At 47.1% G+C, this 18628-nt stretch overlaps 1 protein-coding gene across 1 annotated transcript; it reads right to left on the bottom strand.

Annotated features, from left to right (window-relative positions):
- Positions 1-1136: 1136 nt before the first annotated feature.
- Positions 1137-18113, bottom strand: LOC140374569 (G-protein coupled receptor family C group 6 member A-like). The gene is made up of 9 exons (XM_072461504.1): positions 17968-18113; positions 9993-10119; positions 7319-7533; positions 6126-6223; positions 4795-5413; positions 4031-4173; positions 3362-3550; positions 2900-3023; positions 1137-2314 (listed from the first exon to the last, which is right to left on the bottom strand). Exons 1-9 carry the CDS (start codon positions 17999-18001, stop codon positions 1239-1241), a joined length of 2625 nt encoding a protein of 874 aa, XP_072317605.1. The 5' UTR covers positions 18002-18113; the 3' UTR covers positions 1137-1238.
- Between the last annotated feature and the right edge of the window lie 515 nt (positions 18114-18628).

Below are 18628 nucleotides of genomic sequence, written 5' to 3'. Positions count from 1 at the left end.
GAGGGTCTGAAGGTCTGAGGGTCTGAGGGTCTGAGGGTCTGAATGTCTGAGGGTCTGAGGGTCTGAAGGTCTGAGGGTCTGAGGGTCTGAAGGTCTGAGGGTCTGAGGGTCTGAGGGTCTGAGGGTCTGAAGGTCTGAATGTCTGAAGGTCTGAGGGTCTGAGGGTCTGAGGGTCTGAGGGTCTGAAGGTCTGAGGGTCTGAGGGTCTGAGGGTCTGAGGGTCTGAGGGTCTGAATGTCTGAGGGTCTGAGGGTCTGAGGGTCTGAGGGTCTGAGGGTCTGAGGGTCTGAAGGTCTGAGGGTCTGAGGGTCTGAGGGTCTGAAGGTCTGAGGGTCTGAGGGTCTGAATGTCTGAAGGTCTGAAGGTCTGAGGGTCTGAAGGTCTGAGGGTCTGAGGGTCTGAAGGTCTGAGGGTCTGAAGGTCTGAAGGTCTGAGGGTCTGAGGGTCTGAGGGTCTGAAGAAGGTCAGAAGGTCTGAAGGTCTGAGGGTCTGAGGGTCTGAGGGTCTGAAGGTCTGAGGGTCTGAGGGTCTGAGGGTCTGAATGTCTGAAGGTCTGAAGGTCTGAGGGTCTGAAGGTCTGAGGGTCTGAGGGTCTGAAGGTCTGAGGGTCTGAAGGTCTGAAGGTCTGAGGGTCTGAGGGTCTGAGGGTCTGAAGAAGGTCAGAAGGTCTGAAGGTCTGAAGGTCTGAAGGTCTGAAGGTCTGAGGGTCTGAGGGTCTGAGGGTCTGAAGAAGGTCAGAAGGTCTGAAGGTCTGAGGGTATGAGGGTCTGAGGGTAGGAGGGTCTGAGGGACTGAGGGTCTGAAGGTCTGAAGAAGGTCAGAAGGTTGTGAGGGTCTGAGGGTCTGAGGGACTGAGGGTCTGAAGAAGGTCAGAAGGTTGTGAGGGTCTGAAGGTCTGAAGGTCTGAAGGTCTGAGGGTCTGAGGGTCTGAAGGTCTGAGGGTCTGAGGGTCTGAAAGTCTGAGAGTCTGAAGGTCTGATTGTTTGTTTGTTTGTGCTCTGATCACCAGAACCTTACGTCACTGCATTTACTTCATGTGACGAGTTTGTAACAGAAAACATTCATAAACTGTAATAACAATAATTTATTCTATTTCAAACAAGAGGCGGAGCTATGGAATCATCCAAACCGTTGTTGATAAGCACAAATAGAATGTTAATAATTCAAAATAAAGTCAATATCACTTCTATTTATAATAATGACAATATAATTCTCAAAGTCAAACTAGAACAAAGTCTTCAAACACTGGAGCTTCTTCTCAGGCTCCGCCCTCGTCTCAGCTCTGGAGTCACATGTTTCATTTCTACACCGGACGACTCCGACTCCGCCCCGGCGACGTCCGAACCCTCCGAGGTCGACACGGCCCCGGCGGCATCCGAACCCTCCGAGGTCGACACGGATGAGGCGCTCTTACTCGTGTACTCGTAGAGCGTCTTCCTGAACGCGCTCAGAGTGTTCTTGTCCTTCTTGAAGAGCATGACGTAGCATTTGGGGAAGAAATGGCAGCTGAGGATCCCGTAGTTGGAGATCAAGATCACGACCATTTCGACGGCGGGAAGGTAAACCCCGGACGTGGTGACGTAGATCGGGATGAAGAGCAGCCAGGAAATGAGGTAGAGCAGCATGCTGAACGTGATGAACCGCGCCTCGTTGTACTGGTGCGGCAGCTTGCGGCATTTGAACGCGCAGACGAAGCACACAAGGGCTAGCAGCGCGATGTAGCCTAGCATGGCGCCGAACGCGAGGTAGGAGCCCTCGTGGCAGTCCTGGAGCAGCGTGGTGCTCTGGTTCACCACGCGCTGGAATGGGCTCCTCAGGACGAGCCAGCAGACGCACGTGGCGACCTGGACGGCGAGGCACGCGGCGACGACGGCGTACGGCCGGTAGAGTTTGCGCAGCGCGGCTTGCAGTGCCGGGTTGAACTGGAACGCGAGCAGGATCTGAAGGGTTTTGACAAGAATGCAGGCCACGCAGACGGTGAAGCTGACGCCGAAGAGCACTTGTCGAGTTTTGCACTGCAGGCTGTTGGGGCGGCCGACGAAGAGCAAGGCGCTAACGAAGCTATTGATGAGCGAGTAGAGGATGACCTGGCTCAAAGGGCCCCCGGCGGCGCGCACGATGGGGGTTTGTCGTCGGTGAAAGAACAGCGCGGATATGAGGAGCGCCAGGACGATTCCAAGAGCGCAAAACGCGACCAGGACGATGGCGAAGCCGTTGTCCCAGCAGAAGAAGAGCATTTGTTTGGGGATGCAGGCCGCGCTGCCCCCTGGTGACCACTCACTGTTTGTGTCGCAGCTCAAGCACTGGTCCATGTCTGGAAGAGAGAGAGAGTGATAGTCGTGATCAGACGCCAGACTAAATAACACATGGTGATTTTTAGACCTGGTTCAGAAAAGTTCAGAGTGTTTAAGACCAGATGTTCTATTCTAGACTAGGCCTGATAGTCCAAGTCCTGGTTTAGTCCTGGTTTATATCCTGGTTTATATCCTGGTTTATATCCTGGTTTAGTCCTGGTTTAGTCCTGGTTTATATCCTGGTTTATATCCTGGTTTATATCCTGGTTTATATCCTGGTTTATATCCTGGTTTAGTCCTGGTTTAGTCCTGGTTTATATCCTGGTTTATATCCTGGTTTATATCCTGGTTTATACCTTTGTGTTGTTGAGATATTTGTACTTGTCTGAACACAACAGAATCGTCATAGAGAACAGGTTGGTACCTCGTTACGTTTTGAATAATCCTCGTACGTTGTCGCTCGCTGCGCTTTGACAGAAAAGTGACTGAGTGCAGCTTCATCCTGAGGCGGGTGCTCACCCCGAGGCGGGCGCTCACCCCGAGGCGGGCGCTCACCCCGAGGCGGGCGCTCACCCGTGCAGTTTCACCCCGAGGCGGTTGCTCACCCGTGCTGTTGGAGAAGTAGTTCTCGGTGCAGTTGATGCACTCGTAGCAGCAGGTGTGTTGTCCTTCAGCCGACTTCTTGAACTGTCCTGGAGCGCAGTGAGAGGAACATCTGGAGACGACGCCCTGCGAGAAGAGACGAAAGATTTCGAAAGACGAAAGAGACTTCCATCACCAACACCAGACGAGTTTGAAAGGAGCTGGAGCCCCTGAAAGCTCCAGGATGACTCTGAACGCCCCTGAACACTCCAGGACGACCCAGGACCCCCCTGAACGCCCCAGGACGCTCCTGAACACTCCAGGACGCTCCTGAATGATCCAGGACGCTCCTGAACACTCCAGGACGCTCCTGAACGCCCCAGGACACCCCTGTACCCCCCAGGACGATCCTGAAAGTTCCTGAACGCTCCAGGACGTCTCTTTCCTTGTGACAATATTTGACACTAAAACAAGTCTAAACGTACTTTGTTGGCGCTGGGTCCGCTGTAGGTGAAGCTGCTGTTCTGCGGGTGGTACTCGGCCACAGTCTCGCGGGCGTCGGCCCCGGGACCCCAGGCGCTCACATCGTAGCCCAGGTTGACGTCTCCTCGTCGGTCAAACTTGTACTTCGTCCCCTCGAGCTCGAACTCCTCCATCCACAAGGCTTTGAGCAGCTACGCACGGACACAAGCCAAACGGTAAAAGAGCGATTCATCAGCTCGAATATCTTTCTCGTTTGTATAATTATGTTCTTTCTCTAGATTTCTGCAAAATTAGATAAGAAAATGGAGGCTAGTAATGAGTTATATTGCCTCAGTTATATTTACTTTTGTACTTTTACTACTACTACTATTAAGGTGTTTTTATTTGAAATTTAGACTTCCAACTTTTGATCCACAAGGGAAAGTATTTGGAAACAGTTCTCACATTGCTTATTGGTAACGGGATTTTAAATATCAAAAAAAGCATAAAAAATGTGGTTAAATTAGGTACAAATATACAGATGAATAGGTTGAATAAAATGAGAATATATATCTACATTTAGAGGAAATGGTATGTTTTTTTTGTCTCTTTCCTTGTGACAATATTTGACGCTAAAACAAGTCTAAACGTACTTTCCAAAGACAGAACGTTGGGAGCAGCGGCGTCCGTACCTGCCACGGTTGCACGGCGCCCGGCGTTTTACAGTCGTGACGGCGGCACATTCTGACCGCGGCGTGAGCGACTGCGAGCACGGCCATCTCCACGCTGAACACGGCGTCGCCGTGAGCCTCGGGACGCCCCTCCACGGATGCGCCTGGGAGTTTGGAGTGTAATGATCAGAAGGCTTGTCAGTAGTACCGTCTAGGAGTCCACGCCCGGAATGTTCCGCAGTTTGGCATGACATGGATTACCGTATTTTCTGATATTATTTGTTAATTTCATCCTGACAACCACAAGAGGGCGATCTAGGCTCTAAGCAACGCAGAAGAAGAATCTGCACTTCCTCTGGAGTTTGTGGAGTTGTTTAGAAGTGACACAGAGGAAGAAGAATTCAGTGGATTTAGTGATTTTGGGTAAAACTGATGCTTTGGTAAACTTGTTAGCATGTTCTTTATGCTATAGTTATCTGAATAACTGTTCATATGTTACGTTAACATACCAGACACTTACCACAGTTCTGTCTGTGCCTCATGTAGCTGAAGGTGTTAGCGTTAGCATGTTAGCATACGTACACCTATTCACCATGTTCTCTAATTTGTTATTACTTTAAACTACATTTCAAGATGAAATGTCAGTTCTTGGTCTTGGATTTTATCACATAAATGTACCCAAATAATTTGACGGTACTTTCACGCAACAATAATCTCTTCTTGGATAATATCGTGGATAATTATGCTAGGAAGCTAACGGAATTCAAATCATTATTTTTCTCTACCTTTTTCCGCTTTCAACATCTTGTAGAACCTCCTCAGCTCCGGACTGCTCTCGGCGCCCTCCCTCACCCCAGACGCTTTCCCTCCGGACGGGAAGGCCTGCTCGGCGTTCCCTGTTTTGAAGTGGAACCCGATGACGTGCCCGATCTCCCCCGCGTCCTCCAGGTGCATCGACGACCAGCTGTCGCTGGCGATCCAGACCCGTCTCATGGCGTCGATGCCGTCCCCCGCCGCCAGCGTTTGCCGCTTCAGCTCCTCGAAAAGGTACGCCATGAGGGTTGGTTGGGCGAAGGACACGATCACGCGGACTTTGGGGTTGTTGGAGATGGTGAGGGCGGTTTGCCGGATCGCCGCATGGACGTTTTGGTTGGTGATCGACCCCGGGAGGACGGACTTGAATGCGACGCAGATTTGGCGGCCGGAGGTCTGCGACAGGAAGTTGTCGAGAGCCGAGCGGCCGTAGTCGCCGTCGGTGGTGACCACTCCCACCCAGCTCCAGCGGAACGCGGAGAGCAGGCGCGCCATGGCCCCCGTCTGGTGCTCGTCGTTCGGGATCGTGCGCAGAAAGGCGGGGAAACGAGACTTGTCGCTCAAAATGGCCGCCGTGGAGGAGTAGCTGATCTGAGGAAGACAAATTAGAGCTCTGTGTTATTGAAATACTGCCTGTGTTTCTAACGAACGTCTGATCATTAGAAACATGAACAAAGCCAAAGCTACAAACACAGACGTGTCTCTAAAAGATCGTTTTGAAGTCTTGTTGAAACGTGGCGCTGATGTTGCTTCACTTCTCCTCTGCACATTTAGGGCTTCTTCTCTGCACATGCTCAGTTAGGGCTTCTTCTCTGCACATGCTCAGTTGGGGCTTCTTCTCTGCACATGCTCAGTTGGGGCTTCTTCTCTTCACGTGCTCAGTTATGGCTTCTTCTCTGCACATGCTCAGTTGGGGCTTCTTCTCTGCACATGCTCAGTTGGGGCTTCTTCTCTGCACATGCTCAGTTAGGGCTTCTCTTCTCCTCTGCACATGTTCAGTTAGTGCTTCACTTCTCCTCTGCACATGCTCAGTTAGGGCTTCACTTCTCTGCACATGCTCAGTTAGGGTTTCTCGTGATAGTGATGTTTCTTCTAGCAACCACAGTTTCTCCCACATTTAGCATCCCCCCGTGAATAATGAGCACGTTGACATGAAGAAACGAGTCACATTCTTCCAACAGAATTCCCTCCAAACATATGACTTTGTGAAGTACATACATTTCCCAGTCTTCGCCCATCAAAACAAAACCAACCCTCTCGCTGCGATCACGTCGTGGATTAGATCGTCTTCGTGTGGACAAACCTGCGGGATCATCCGGAGCGTGAGCTGTTGCGCGATGGCGATGGAGATTTCAGAGTGCGAGGCTCCGATCAGCGCCATGACAGGCCGCCGCCCCCTTCCTGCGGGGAACAAGGACACGGGTCAGACTCGCGGGGAACAAGGACACGGGTCAGACTCGCGGGGAACAAGGACACGGGTCAGACTCGCAGTGGAACAAGGACACGGGTCAGACTCGCAGTGGAACAAGGACACGGGTCAGACTCGCGGGGAACAAGGACACGGGTCAGACTCGCGGGGAACAAAGACACGGGTCAGACTCGCGGGGAACAAAGACACGGGTCAGACTCGCGGGGAACAAGGACACGGGTCAGACTCGCGGTGGAACAAGGACACGGGTCAGACTCACGGTGGAACAAGGACACGGGTCAGACTCGCGGTGGAACAAGGACACGGGTCAGACTCACGGGGAACAAGGACACAGGTCAGACTCGCGGTGGAACAAGGACACGGGTCAGACTCGCGGTGGAACAAGGACACGGGTCAGACTCGCGGTGGAACAAGGACACAGGTCAGACTCGCGGTGGAACAAGGACACGGGTCAGACTCGCGGTGGAACAAGGACACGGGTCAGACTCGCGGTGGAACAAGGACACGGGTCAGACTCGCGGTGGAACAAGGACACAGGTCAGACTCGCGGGGAACAAGGACACGGGTCAGACTCGCAGTGGAACAAGGACACGGGTCAGACTCGCAGTGGAACAAGGACACGGGTCAGACTCGCGGTGGAACAAGGACACGGGTCAGACTCGCGGTGGAACAAGGACACGGGTCAGACTCGCGGTGGAACAAGGACACGGGTCAGACTCACGGGGAACAAGGACACAGGTCAGACTCGCGGTGGAACAAGGACACAGGTCAGACTTGCGGTGGAACAAGGACACGGGTCAGACTCGCGGTGGAACAAGGACACAGGTCAGACTCGCGGTGGAACAAGGACACGGGTCAGACTCGCGGTGGAACAAGGACACGGGTCAGACTCGCGGTGGAACAAGGACACGGGTCAGACTCGCGGTGGAACAAGGACACGGGTCAGACTCGCGGTGGAACAAAGACACGGGTCAGACTCGCGGTTGAACAAGCGCAGGGGTCAGACTCACGGTGGAACAAGGACACGGGTCAGACTCACGGTGGAACAAGGACACACACTGCAGTACCTGTGCCTGTCGCGTTGGCAGCGGCGGGGCCCGCGCAGTCCTCCTCGTCTCGCGTGAACTCCCGCACGGCCCTGAGCGCGGTGCCCACGTCGGAGCACGAGTCCTTGATCCACAGGCCCAGGGTCAGGTTGGCGTCGGCCATGAGCGGGATGGCGTTCGCCCGCCGCACAGCGTCCACCATCGCCAACGCCTGGGCCACGCCTCGGTCCAGACGCCTGAGACACAGAAGGAGTCTGCGCGTTATGATGATGCGTGACGAAAACAACACATCGTCAGCGCGGGAAAGAAACAAAGCACCAAAGTAAAAGCACCAAAGTAAAAGTATTGTTACTTAGTCTTACTTTGACTCTGACAGTGAAGTATTGTTACTCAGTCTTACTTTAACTCTGACAGTGAAGTATTGTTACTCAGTCGTAACAGAAACTGTGTATCCTCGGGTCGTTCAGTGATATTTTGTGTTTTTGTCCCGGGATCGAGTGACGTCTCAGGTCTGTTTTTCATGGACTGACGTTTCTGCCTTCGAGCGCGTGACCTGCCACTCGACTCCACGACTGAACGAGACTGAGCGCGGCTGAACGAGACCAAACACACATGACCGAACATTCACGACTGAACACACGCAACTGAACACGATAGAACACGCACGACTGAACACGCACGACTGAACACGCACGACTGAACACCCACGACAGAACACGCACGACAGAACACGCACGACAGAACACGCACAACTGAACACGCACGACTGAACACGCACGACTGAACACGCACGACTGAACACGCACGACAGAACACGCACGACTGAACACGCACGACAGAACACGCACGACTGAACACGCACGACTGAACACGCACGACTGAACACGCACGACTGAACACGCACGACTGAACACGCACGACTGAACACGCACGACTGAACACGCACGACTGAACGCGCACGACTGAACGCGCACGACAGAACGCGCACGACAGAACACGCACGACTGAACGCGCACGACAGAACACGCACGACTGAACACGCACGACAGAACGCGCACGACTGAACACGCACGACAGAGCACGCACGACTGAACATGCACGACTGAACACACACAACTGAACACGACTGAACACACACAACTGAACACACACAACTGAACATGATAGAGCACGCACGACAGAACACACACAACTGAACACGACAGAACACACACAACTGAACACGACTGAACACACACAACTGAACACGACAGAACACACATAACTGAACACGACAGAACACACACAACTGAACACGACTGAACACGCATGACTGAACACACACAACTGAACACGACAGAACACACACAACTGAACACGACAGAACACACACAACTGAACACGACTGAACACGCATGACTGAACACACACAACTGAACACGACAGAACACACACAACTGAACACGACAGAACACACACAACTGAACACGACTGAACACGCATGACTGAACACACACAACTGAACACGACTGAACACACACAACTGAACACGACAGAACACACATAACTGAACACGACAGAACACACACAACTGAACACGACTGAACACGCATGACTGAACACACACAACTGAACACGACAGAACACACACAACTGAACACGACAGAACACACATAACTGAACACGACTGAACACACACAACTGAACACGACTGAACACACACAACTGAACACACACAACTGAACATGACAGAACACACATAACTAAACACGACAGAACACACACAACTGAACACGACTGAACACACACAACTGAACACGACTGAACACACACAACTGAACACGACAGAACACACACAACTGAACACGACAGAACACACATAACTGAACACGACTGAACACACACAACTGAACACGACAGAACACGCACGACTGAACGCAATTTTTTGCAATTTTGCAGCTTTGCTGTTGTTGTCCGACGGCGTTTGAAGGTTTAATCTGTTTATGTCTTTGTTTCCTGTATCGTCTGTGCGACCTGCTCAGACGCTGCACAAACACAGACACATCAGAATTCAGCGTCGCCCTTGTTGTTTTCACACGTTAATCATGTTGAACAATAAGAAAAAGAACTGAAACCGAAGCGCGACAGACCGTTTATGACCACATTTTAAAATGGACAAACTGGAAAAACTCACAGATCGAGAGTCTCTCTTTTCCAAACCTTGATGTGGGTGTGGCCCATATGTTTTCAAATCACTGCCAAATTAAAACTGAAGATGAATCAAAATGAGACAAAATGTCAACTGCCCCAATGCAATTCTGTAAATGTGATTTCAATGTACCGTATGTTCCGCACTATAAGGCACACCGGATTATAAGAGAAACAAAACGGTCAGATCCGTCAGTTGAACTTTATTCATGCAATAACAGCGCGAAGTGGCCAGCTGTTCTATATTTATTAATCAATTTATATTTTTTTGAGAAAATTAAAGGCTTTTAAGTGCGCCTTATAGTCCAGAAAATACGGTATTCAAAATAGACAGGAGTACTTTAATTATCATGCTTTATAACATGTATGGGCCCCGCTCTGACAGGTTTGGGAGCCTTCGCTCTGACAGATTTGGAGGCCCCCCGCTCTGACAGGTTTGGGGGCCTTCGCTCTGACAGGTTTGGGGGTCCCTGCTCTACAGACCCTTTATCTCGGGCGGCGTTCGTACCTGACACAGCGCGGGACGTTCGGGGCGAAGGACGCGTTTCTCTCCACGTCTTCATGAAGAGGAAAAATGCCCCCGATCTCGATGTCGCCGGGGACCAGGGCCTCGAACCGCACCGCAGCGCCACCAACTGGAGACATAGAGTACAGACACGCCTCAGTGACAAGGGGAGTCAAAGACGAGTTAAAGCTGCACTGTGGCGCTTTCCCAAGAGTAGAAAATGGAGGAGTTTGTTGTTGCTTTTGAGCTTTAAAAGTGTGACTTTTGATCAAAATTAAACACTAAAACTAAAAGATACTCTTTGTATAAATGCAAAGGAAATTGATCAAATGAGCTAATGCTAACGGTCATAGCTCGATTTAAAGTGAGTTAACTGTATTTGATCCTTTCAATGATCCTGTGAATGAGTCAGATCAATCTGCCAATAATAAAATAATAATGATAAATTATAACATGAGATGATAATAATTTAAAAGATAATAATAATAAAAAGAAAATGAGATAATAATAATAACAAAAAATATAGCCGCAAGCGGCAATGATCGGCCCTCGCCACGCCGCCGCCACGCCGCAAGAGGAGGGGGCGCTAACGCGCCCCAATTGTCCTTTTATTACGCCTACTGCTGAATCTGTGACGCTGTCACATCTTCTCCCCTTTGTTTTACCATCAAAAAGCAATTTTATTTTGAATTCTTGGCAAAATGTGCGGCTTTGCCGCACAGACACCGTAACTCTTTGAATGAAAATGTGGATAACTTTTGATGGTCCACCTCTGAAGATGAGTCTCACCAAATTTCAGGTTAATAGGGCTGACGCCCTAAGAGGAGTTTGTGAAAGTCTAAAGTGTAAACATGTTCTGGCGATTTCCCCATTGGAATAACATGGAAGGTTTCGGTCATCGTTACGGCAAAGCCATAACAATTATGACATGGGTCTCATTGACTTTTTTGATGGGAATGCCAAAATTGAGTTGTGTGTCAAATTTCATATAATTTCGCAAAACTAAATATTTAACCTCCATATAAAATCTGTACGGGGCGCTGTGGCTCCAAATTAATTTATTTCACTTCAAGTAGGTTTAGGGCAAAGAGTTTAACAACTGATTCTAATTTGACGCAATTCGGACTTTATCTGCGCAAACGGCAGAAATGTTAAATTTGGGAGATTTCTGGAATTCTTGCTACAGTTTGCGGCTTCGCCGCACAGAGACCGTGACAGGTATCAATGTAATTTGGATAACTTTTGATGTCCCACTCCTCAGTAGCATTTTCACCAAATTTCAGCTTTTTAGGGCCAACGCCCTGGGAGGAGTTCGTAAAAGTACGACGTTTGGAAAAACTCCGAAGTCATGTTTAGCCATTTTTGAAGCAATATGGCCGACATTTGGTTGGGCGGACGGCGTTGCCGTAATAATATTTTTTACTTCTCTTGTCACCATCTACCTCTGCGCCAAATTTCATGATTCTACGATCAGATTTTTTTTGGGTCATTTCCCATCTCTCAATGCATTTTTGGTACATTTGGGGGCACTGACGCGCCAATTTTTTTTTATTTTAGAAAAGGGAAATAGCCAGAATGTAGAGAGGCACGATTTTTAGAGGTGTGCAAATTTTTGTGACTTTTCGTCAATGTTCACTGGGTGAAAAATAGCGGGGTTGGTCCCTAGAAGAAAGAAGAAAGAAAGAATATTAAAGCCGCAAGCGGCATCCAACGGCCCTCGCGGGCCGCCGGCCTTCCGACTCTGCGCTTTCGACTTGATAAAGATGGCGCCCTTATTGTGTGTTGAATTAAAAAAGAACTTGACAGACGGCGACACATTGGACATGGCCAATCTAGTGCAAATCAACACAAGTGTCAGTCAAATTTGCTGCTCCGCCGCACAGAGACCGTAGCACTTAGAATATAAATATGGATAACTTTTGATGCCCCGCTTGTGTAAATGATATTTCCCAAAGTAAAGCTTGATCGGGCTATTGCCCACAGAGGAGTTTGTTAAAGTGTGAAGCGTAAATGTGAACATTTCAAAGATTTGGCGTTTTCCCATTTGTGACAGTATATTTGCAGCTCCACGGCACAGAGACCGTACCACTTAAAATCAAAATATGGATAGCTTTTGATGCCCCGCTTGTGTAGATGATTTTCCCCAAATATGAGCTTGATCGGGCAATCGCCCTAGGAGGAGTTCGTTAAAGTGTGAAGCGTAAAAATGTGGTCATTTTAGAGATTTCGCTGTTTTCCCATTTCTGACATATATTTGCAGGTCCGCCACACAGAGACCGTAGCACTTAGAATCAAAATATGGACAAGTTTTGATGCCCCGCTTGTGTAGATGATATTTCCCAAATATGAACTTGATCGGACAATCGCCCTAGGAGGAGTTTGTTAAAGTGTGTAGTGTAAAAATGTGGTGATTTGAGCGATTCTGCGATTTTCCCATAAGGATAACATGGGATGTTTCTGTCATCGCTACGGTTACGCCGTACAAAATATGACTTTGGCTCTCATACTTTTATGATCAGGATGGCAAATTAGAATTTTGTTCAAAATATCATGTCATTTGGAAAAACTCTATTGTTTCTAGGCCACTCTGAAGGCCAAATAGTCAGAATTCTGGGAAACGTTTGCGGCTCCGTTGCACAGAAACCGTAAATGTTATCCTTAAAATTTTTATAACTTTAGATACCCCACTTGTCTAGAGGACGTACACCGATTTTGAGGTTGGTGGGCAAAACGCACTAGGAGGAGTTTGTTAAAGTGTGAAGCGTAAAAATGTGGTCATTTTAGAGATTTCGCAGTTTTTCCATTTCTTACATATATTTGCGGGTCCGCCACACAGAGACCGTAGCACATAGAATCAAAATATGGATAAGTTTTGATGCCCCGCTTGTGTAGATGATATTCTCCAAATATGAACTTGATCGGACAATCGCCCTAGGAGGAGTTCGTTAAAGTGTGAAGCGTGAAAATGTGGTGATTTGAGCGATTCTACGATTTTCCCATAAGGATAACATGGGATGTTTCTGTCATCGCTACGGTTACGCCGTACAAAATATGACTTTGGCTCTCATACTTTTATGATCAGGATGGCAAATTAGAATTTTGTTCAAAATATCATGTCATTTGGAAAAACTCTATTGTTTATAGGCCACTCTGAAGGCCAAATAGTCAGAATTCTGGGAAACGTTTGCGGCTCCGTCGCACAGAGACCGTAAAAGTTATCCTTAAAATTTGGATAACTTTAGATACACCACTTGTCTAGAGGACGTACACCGATTTTGAGGTTGGTGGGCAAAACGCACTAGGAGGAGTTTGTTAAAGTGTAAAACATAAAAATGTGGTAATTTGAGAGATTTTGTGGTTTTCCCATAGGGATAACATGGGAGGTTTCTGTCATCGCTACGACTACGCCGTAAAAATTTAGGCATTTTTGTGATTGGCTTTTGTGATCGGGACGGCAAAATAGAATTCTGGGTAAAGTTTAGACAATTTTGGTAAAACTAATTTTTGACCTTCAATGTTAATTTAAAGGTCACTCTGTAGGGGGCGCTATCGCGGCTATTTCAATTTTGTCATCCGAAACTGGTCCAAACTAGAAAGTTTAACAACTGATTCAAATTTGGTCCTAATCAGACTTGTTTTGATCAAATGGGAGCAATTTTTAGACCTGCAATATTCCAGAATAAGTTGTCCAACTTTGTGGCTGCGCCGCACACAGACCGTAAAAGGTATCTCAAAAAATTGGATAACTTTAGATGCCCCACTTGTCCAGAGAACGTACGCCGATTTTGAAGTCGGTGGGCAAAACGCCCAAGGAGGAGTTTGTCAAAGTTTGACGTGAACAAAATGGCTAACACAGCGTGTTTTCATTTTCAAAGGAAGATGGCGGCCATAGGGTAAGTCTGGGGGCGTGGCCACAATAATATTTGTTTTTTTTCCTCACGAGAGGAATGCGTGTCCCGAATTGCGTAGCTTTACGCCAAAGTAGACCTCGGGGTGTCTCCCATAGGCGCAATGTATTTTGACTTTTGTCGGTGGCGCTGTCGCGCCATTTTTTGAAAAAAAAATAATGGCTCAGAAAAAATAACATTTTTCGCCGATTCTAAATTTTGGGCAAAATTTTGTGAGTTTTTGAGCATGTTCAGGGGGTCAAATTAGAGTTCAAAGCGCTGAAGAAGAACAAGAAAAAATATAGCCGCAAGCGGCAATGATCGGCCCTCGCCACGCCGCCGCCACACCGCCTCCACGCCGCAAGAGGAGGGGGCGCTAACGCGCCCCAATTGTCCTTTTATTACGCCTACTGCTGAATCTGTGACGCTGTCACATCTTCTCCCCTTTGTTTTACCATCAAAAAGCTATTTTATTTTGAATTCTTGGCAAAATGTGCAGCTTTGCCGCACAGACACCATGACTCTTTGAATGAAAATGTGGATAACTTTTGATGGTCCTGAAGATGAGTCTCACCAAATTTCAGGTTAATAGGGCTGACGCCCTGGGAGGAGTTTGTGAAAGTCTAAAGTGTAAACATGTTCTGGCGATTTCCCCATTGGAATAACATGAAAGGTTTCGGTCATCGTTACGGCAACGCCATAACAATTATGACATGGGTCTCATTGACTTTTTTGATGGGATGCTAAAATTGAGTTGTGTGTCAAATTTCATATAATTTCGCAAAACTAAATATTTAACCTCCATATAAAATCTGTAGGGGGCGCTGTGGCGCCAAATGAATTTATTTCACTTCAAGTGGGTTTAGGGCAAAGAGTTTAACAACTGATTCTAATTTGACGCAATTCGGACTTTATCTGCACAAACGGCAGAAATTTTAAATATGGGAGATTTCTGAAATTCTAGCTACAGTTTGCGGCTTCGCCGCACCGAGACCGTGAGAGGTATCAATGTAATTTGGATAACTTTTGATGTCCCACTCCTCAGTAGCATTTTCACCAAATTTCAGCTTTTTAGGGCCAACGCCCTGGGAGGAGTTCGTAAAAGTACGACGTTTGGAAAAACTCCGAAGTCATGTTTAGCCATTTTTGAAGCAATATGGCCGACATTTGGTTGGGCGGACGGCGTTGCCGTAATAATATTTTTTACTTCTCTTGTCACCATCTACCTCTGCGCCAAATTTCATGATTCTACGATCAGATTTTTTTTGGGTCATTTCCCATCTCTCAATGCATTTTTGGTACATTTGGGGGCGCTGACGCGCCAATTTTTTTTTATTTTAGAAAAGGGAAATAGCCAGAATGTAGAGAGGCACGATTTTTAGAGGTGTGAACATTTTTGTGACTTTTCGTCAATGTTCACTGGGTGAAAAATAGGGGGGTTGGTCCCGAGAAGAAGAAGAAGAAGAAGAAGAAGAAGAAGAAAGAATAATATTCCGATGCGAAAACAATGTTTCCCATTTTTCAAATATCATAAACTATACATTTTCGGAAAGCGCTCGCGCTTTCCTACCTCATGGTGTGGGTCCCTGGTCACTGACGGGTACTTTCGTTAATTTTGAGTGGGCTCCGCCCACTTTGTGTTTTTGGCCCTCTATACAGTAATAATGTTCAATTTTTGCATTACATGCTTATATGCACGGAACATGCAAGAGATGGGGAACGTATTCGTGAGGTACTTAGCGCAAATGAGTCCCAAGCAAATTCTTTATATGGGGATGACGACCGCTTCGCAGTCGTCATCATTACATTGAGATGACGACCGCGAAGTGCTCGTTTAGTGCGCACTTTTGCACGGGCTTCGCCCGTTTACAACGGTAATGTTCCATTTTCCTACTACTAATTAGTATGCACGGGGCGTGCATGAGTGAAGGAGTGTGTTAGTGAGTGTTTGGAAGTGGGCGAGCGCTTCGCGCCCAATTTCTTTCGCAGCCTTACGAGATTAATAGGCCTCTCGCCAGCTAATAATGTCAAAATGATGCGAAATTATTTTGTTTTTCTAATATTTCGCCGACTCACCGACCAGTCTCCCAAAAGCGCCATGTAGAATAATTTTACAGCGCTGGTAAACCTATCTTTCATCCCAAAGGACAAATAACGCATTGCTCAACACATCTACGTTAACATTTTCGGTCCTCAATGTTCCTGTATTAAGCAGACCATGTAGGATTGAACCTGTTTTTCCTTTAGTTTGTTAGTTTGCCTCTGTCAGCGCCACTGTCCTGGCCACCTCTCAAGTCGTTCTGCATCATGGTGTTGCTTCATATTGAAATTGACCTGCGCTTTGCATTCTGGGAGGGAAACACGCCCAGCAGTGTTATCACAACAAATGATGTTAAAGGTCCCATAACATGCAAAATCGACTTTTCAGAGCTTTTTACCTTCTTACATTGCTATTTGTGCTTCATATATGTACCCAGAGTGTTTTTTTGATTGATTCCCGCAGTGTTTAGCTATATTACAGACTATCTCCTTTCCTCGAATCTCCAAACTGACGGGCGGTGGGTGCAAGACAACGTCATAACCCCAGGCATGCGTCATCATCCCCCCTCCCCCTCTCCACCCCCCTCCCCCTCCCGCCCCCTTCCCCCTGGCTCCGCGCTGCTCCAGGCTTCCGTGTCTCACCATACAAGCCCCGGAGTTTTTCTGCTTCGATTTACGAGGAAACACGGCTCAAAGAGGCCCAAAACTTCATTAATGATATCGCACTCTTTACTATTATCACAATGGTGAAGGTTTATGTGGCAGTTGATGCAGCAACCGGGAAAATGAGAGAAGTTCTATCCGATACCGAAAAACCAGGAAATAAGAGCGCGATGGACATAAGACTTATATATATATATATAGATACATATATATACATCTATAGATATATCTGTTCTGCGCACGCTGTAGAATAAACACCAGATTTATTTAGTCTCAAAGTAGTGTTGATCTGAAGTTCTATCGTTTCTCACTCACTCGCGCGGAGCGGCGCAGCGCGGAGCAGACAGCTGTGGGGCTACGTCACGGGTGGGCGGGGCACACACGCGCTCTGAAACTACGTCACGGGTTGGGCGGGGGAGCCAGATTGGTCTTCGCAAGGGTGGGGGCGAATATCAAACCAAGCCGTTTGCATTTCCGGGTTGGTGAGGGGGTCCAAGGTCTGGGTGATATTTCTTAACTATTATGTTAAGGGTGTTGCACAACCCTTATTATTATCAATTATACACTTAGGATAGACTACGAAACGTGAAAAAAAGCACGTTATGGCACCTTTTAATGTTCGGCATGTTCCCCCCGCTCGCGTTTGCTGTCAAAATAAAGGATAGCGGCGTACAAAAGGTCGATTGAAATATCTTAAAATCTGGAGATTTAGTCACATGATCGGGTCGATCGAGACGTTCTCCGTCATGGACTGTTGAAGCCCGACCCCTGGACTGTTGAAGCCTGACCCCTGGACTTGTTGCAAAATTTTGGTCTTTTTTTTCGCCTTCAAATTAAAAAAAATAAGAATTTACCGACCGACCCACTTGAAAAATGTTGGCTCGGGTTACAGCAAACAGACAATTTATTTGGGGCAGCACTAAATGACTTTTGACATTTAAGAAGCTTTTGAAAATATTTCTATTTAAAAAGGCATTTAACATTGTGGAGTATTATTAGTATTCAATTTTGTATTCTACATTTTGACTTTACTGTTTTCAACCTGTATTTTTTATTACTGTATTATTATTATTATTATTATTATTATTATTATTATTATTATTATTATTATTATTATCATTATTATCATTATTATTATTATTATGTACGAATTGTGCTCTACACATTTTCTTAACTAAGAACAAATATGAATTTAATTTGCAGACATTTTACCAATTTTTTATCTAATTCCTTCTTTCCTGGAGTCAACATGTTTTAGTCTTTTTGTTGTTGTTTCAAGTTCGAACAAAAGTCAATCAATCATCTTAAATCATCTTAAATCATCTTAAATCATCTTAAATCATCAAAAATCATCTTAAAATCTTCTTCACAGACAGAATGTAACTCACCCACAAACAGGAGCAGAGCCACAGAGCCGTCCATCGAGAATCCTCCACTCCGTCTCTCGCTCCGTCTCTCGCTCCGTCTCTCACTCCGTCTCTTACTCCCACTTGTCTCTTCTAGTCCCTCCTTTTTACTCCACCATTTTCACCCCCTCTCCTCCTCTCTCTTTCCCCTCTCCATTCTTTTTTTCTCCCCTTTTCTTCCTCCCCTCCTCTCCCCTTTCTTATTCTCCTTCCCCCTCTCTTCTTCTCCTTCACTCTCTTCTTCTCCTCTCCTCTTTCTTCTTCTCCTTTCCTCTCTTCCTTCTCTGTCAAACACTGACAGCTTTAAGACACACACTTCTGCTTTTGTCCTCTCCTCCAAACCTGCTCTGGCTCCTCCCCCTTCTCCTCCTCCTCTTCCATCTCTAAACCAGACTCTTATTTCACAATGTCTAAGAAAGTATCAGACTTGACCTTTGACTCATATTTAAAGTTGCAATGTGAAGCTTTTCTTTTCAGGACCACCAGCTTGTCTGGAGATGTTTTTGTTTTGTTGTGTCAAGAGCCCGATTTTATGTGTCAAGAGCCCGATTTTATGTGTCAAGACACTGATTTGACCAATTTCATTTTTTTTATTATGATTATTTTTTCATATTTATTTATTATGTTATTTAACTCTTAATAT

The sequence above is a fragment of the Eucyclogobius newberryi genome, unplaced genomic scaffold (genome assembly GCF_026437365.1).
Source record: "Eucyclogobius newberryi isolate DKJ021-1_F unplaced genomic scaffold, fEucNew1.0.hap1 SCAF_3, whole genome shotgun sequence".
In the NCBI taxonomy this organism is placed as follows: domain Eukaryota; kingdom Metazoa; phylum Chordata; class Actinopteri; order Gobiiformes; family Gobiidae; genus Eucyclogobius; species Eucyclogobius newberryi.
The sequence above is the reverse complement of the archived record's forward strand: the minus strand, read 5'-3'. Positions and strand labels throughout refer to the sequence as shown.

What these genes read in the sequence shown, in the direction of transcription:
- LOC140374569 (XM_072461504.1), bottom strand. Translation starts at nt 18,001, where the DNA reads ATGGACGGCTCTGTGGCTCTGCTCCTGTTTGTGG. An exon ending in AACGTCCCGCGCTGTGTCAG is followed by an intron (nt 7,534 to 9,992) that starts GTACGAACGCCG and finishes TCTGTGTCTCAG; the next exon opens with GCGTCTGGACCGAGGCGTGG. An exon ending in GCGGACCCAGCGCCAACAAA is followed by an intron (nt 3,024 to 3,361) that starts GTACGTTTAGAC and finishes CTCTTCTCGCAG; the next exon opens with GGCGTCGTCTCCAGATGTTC.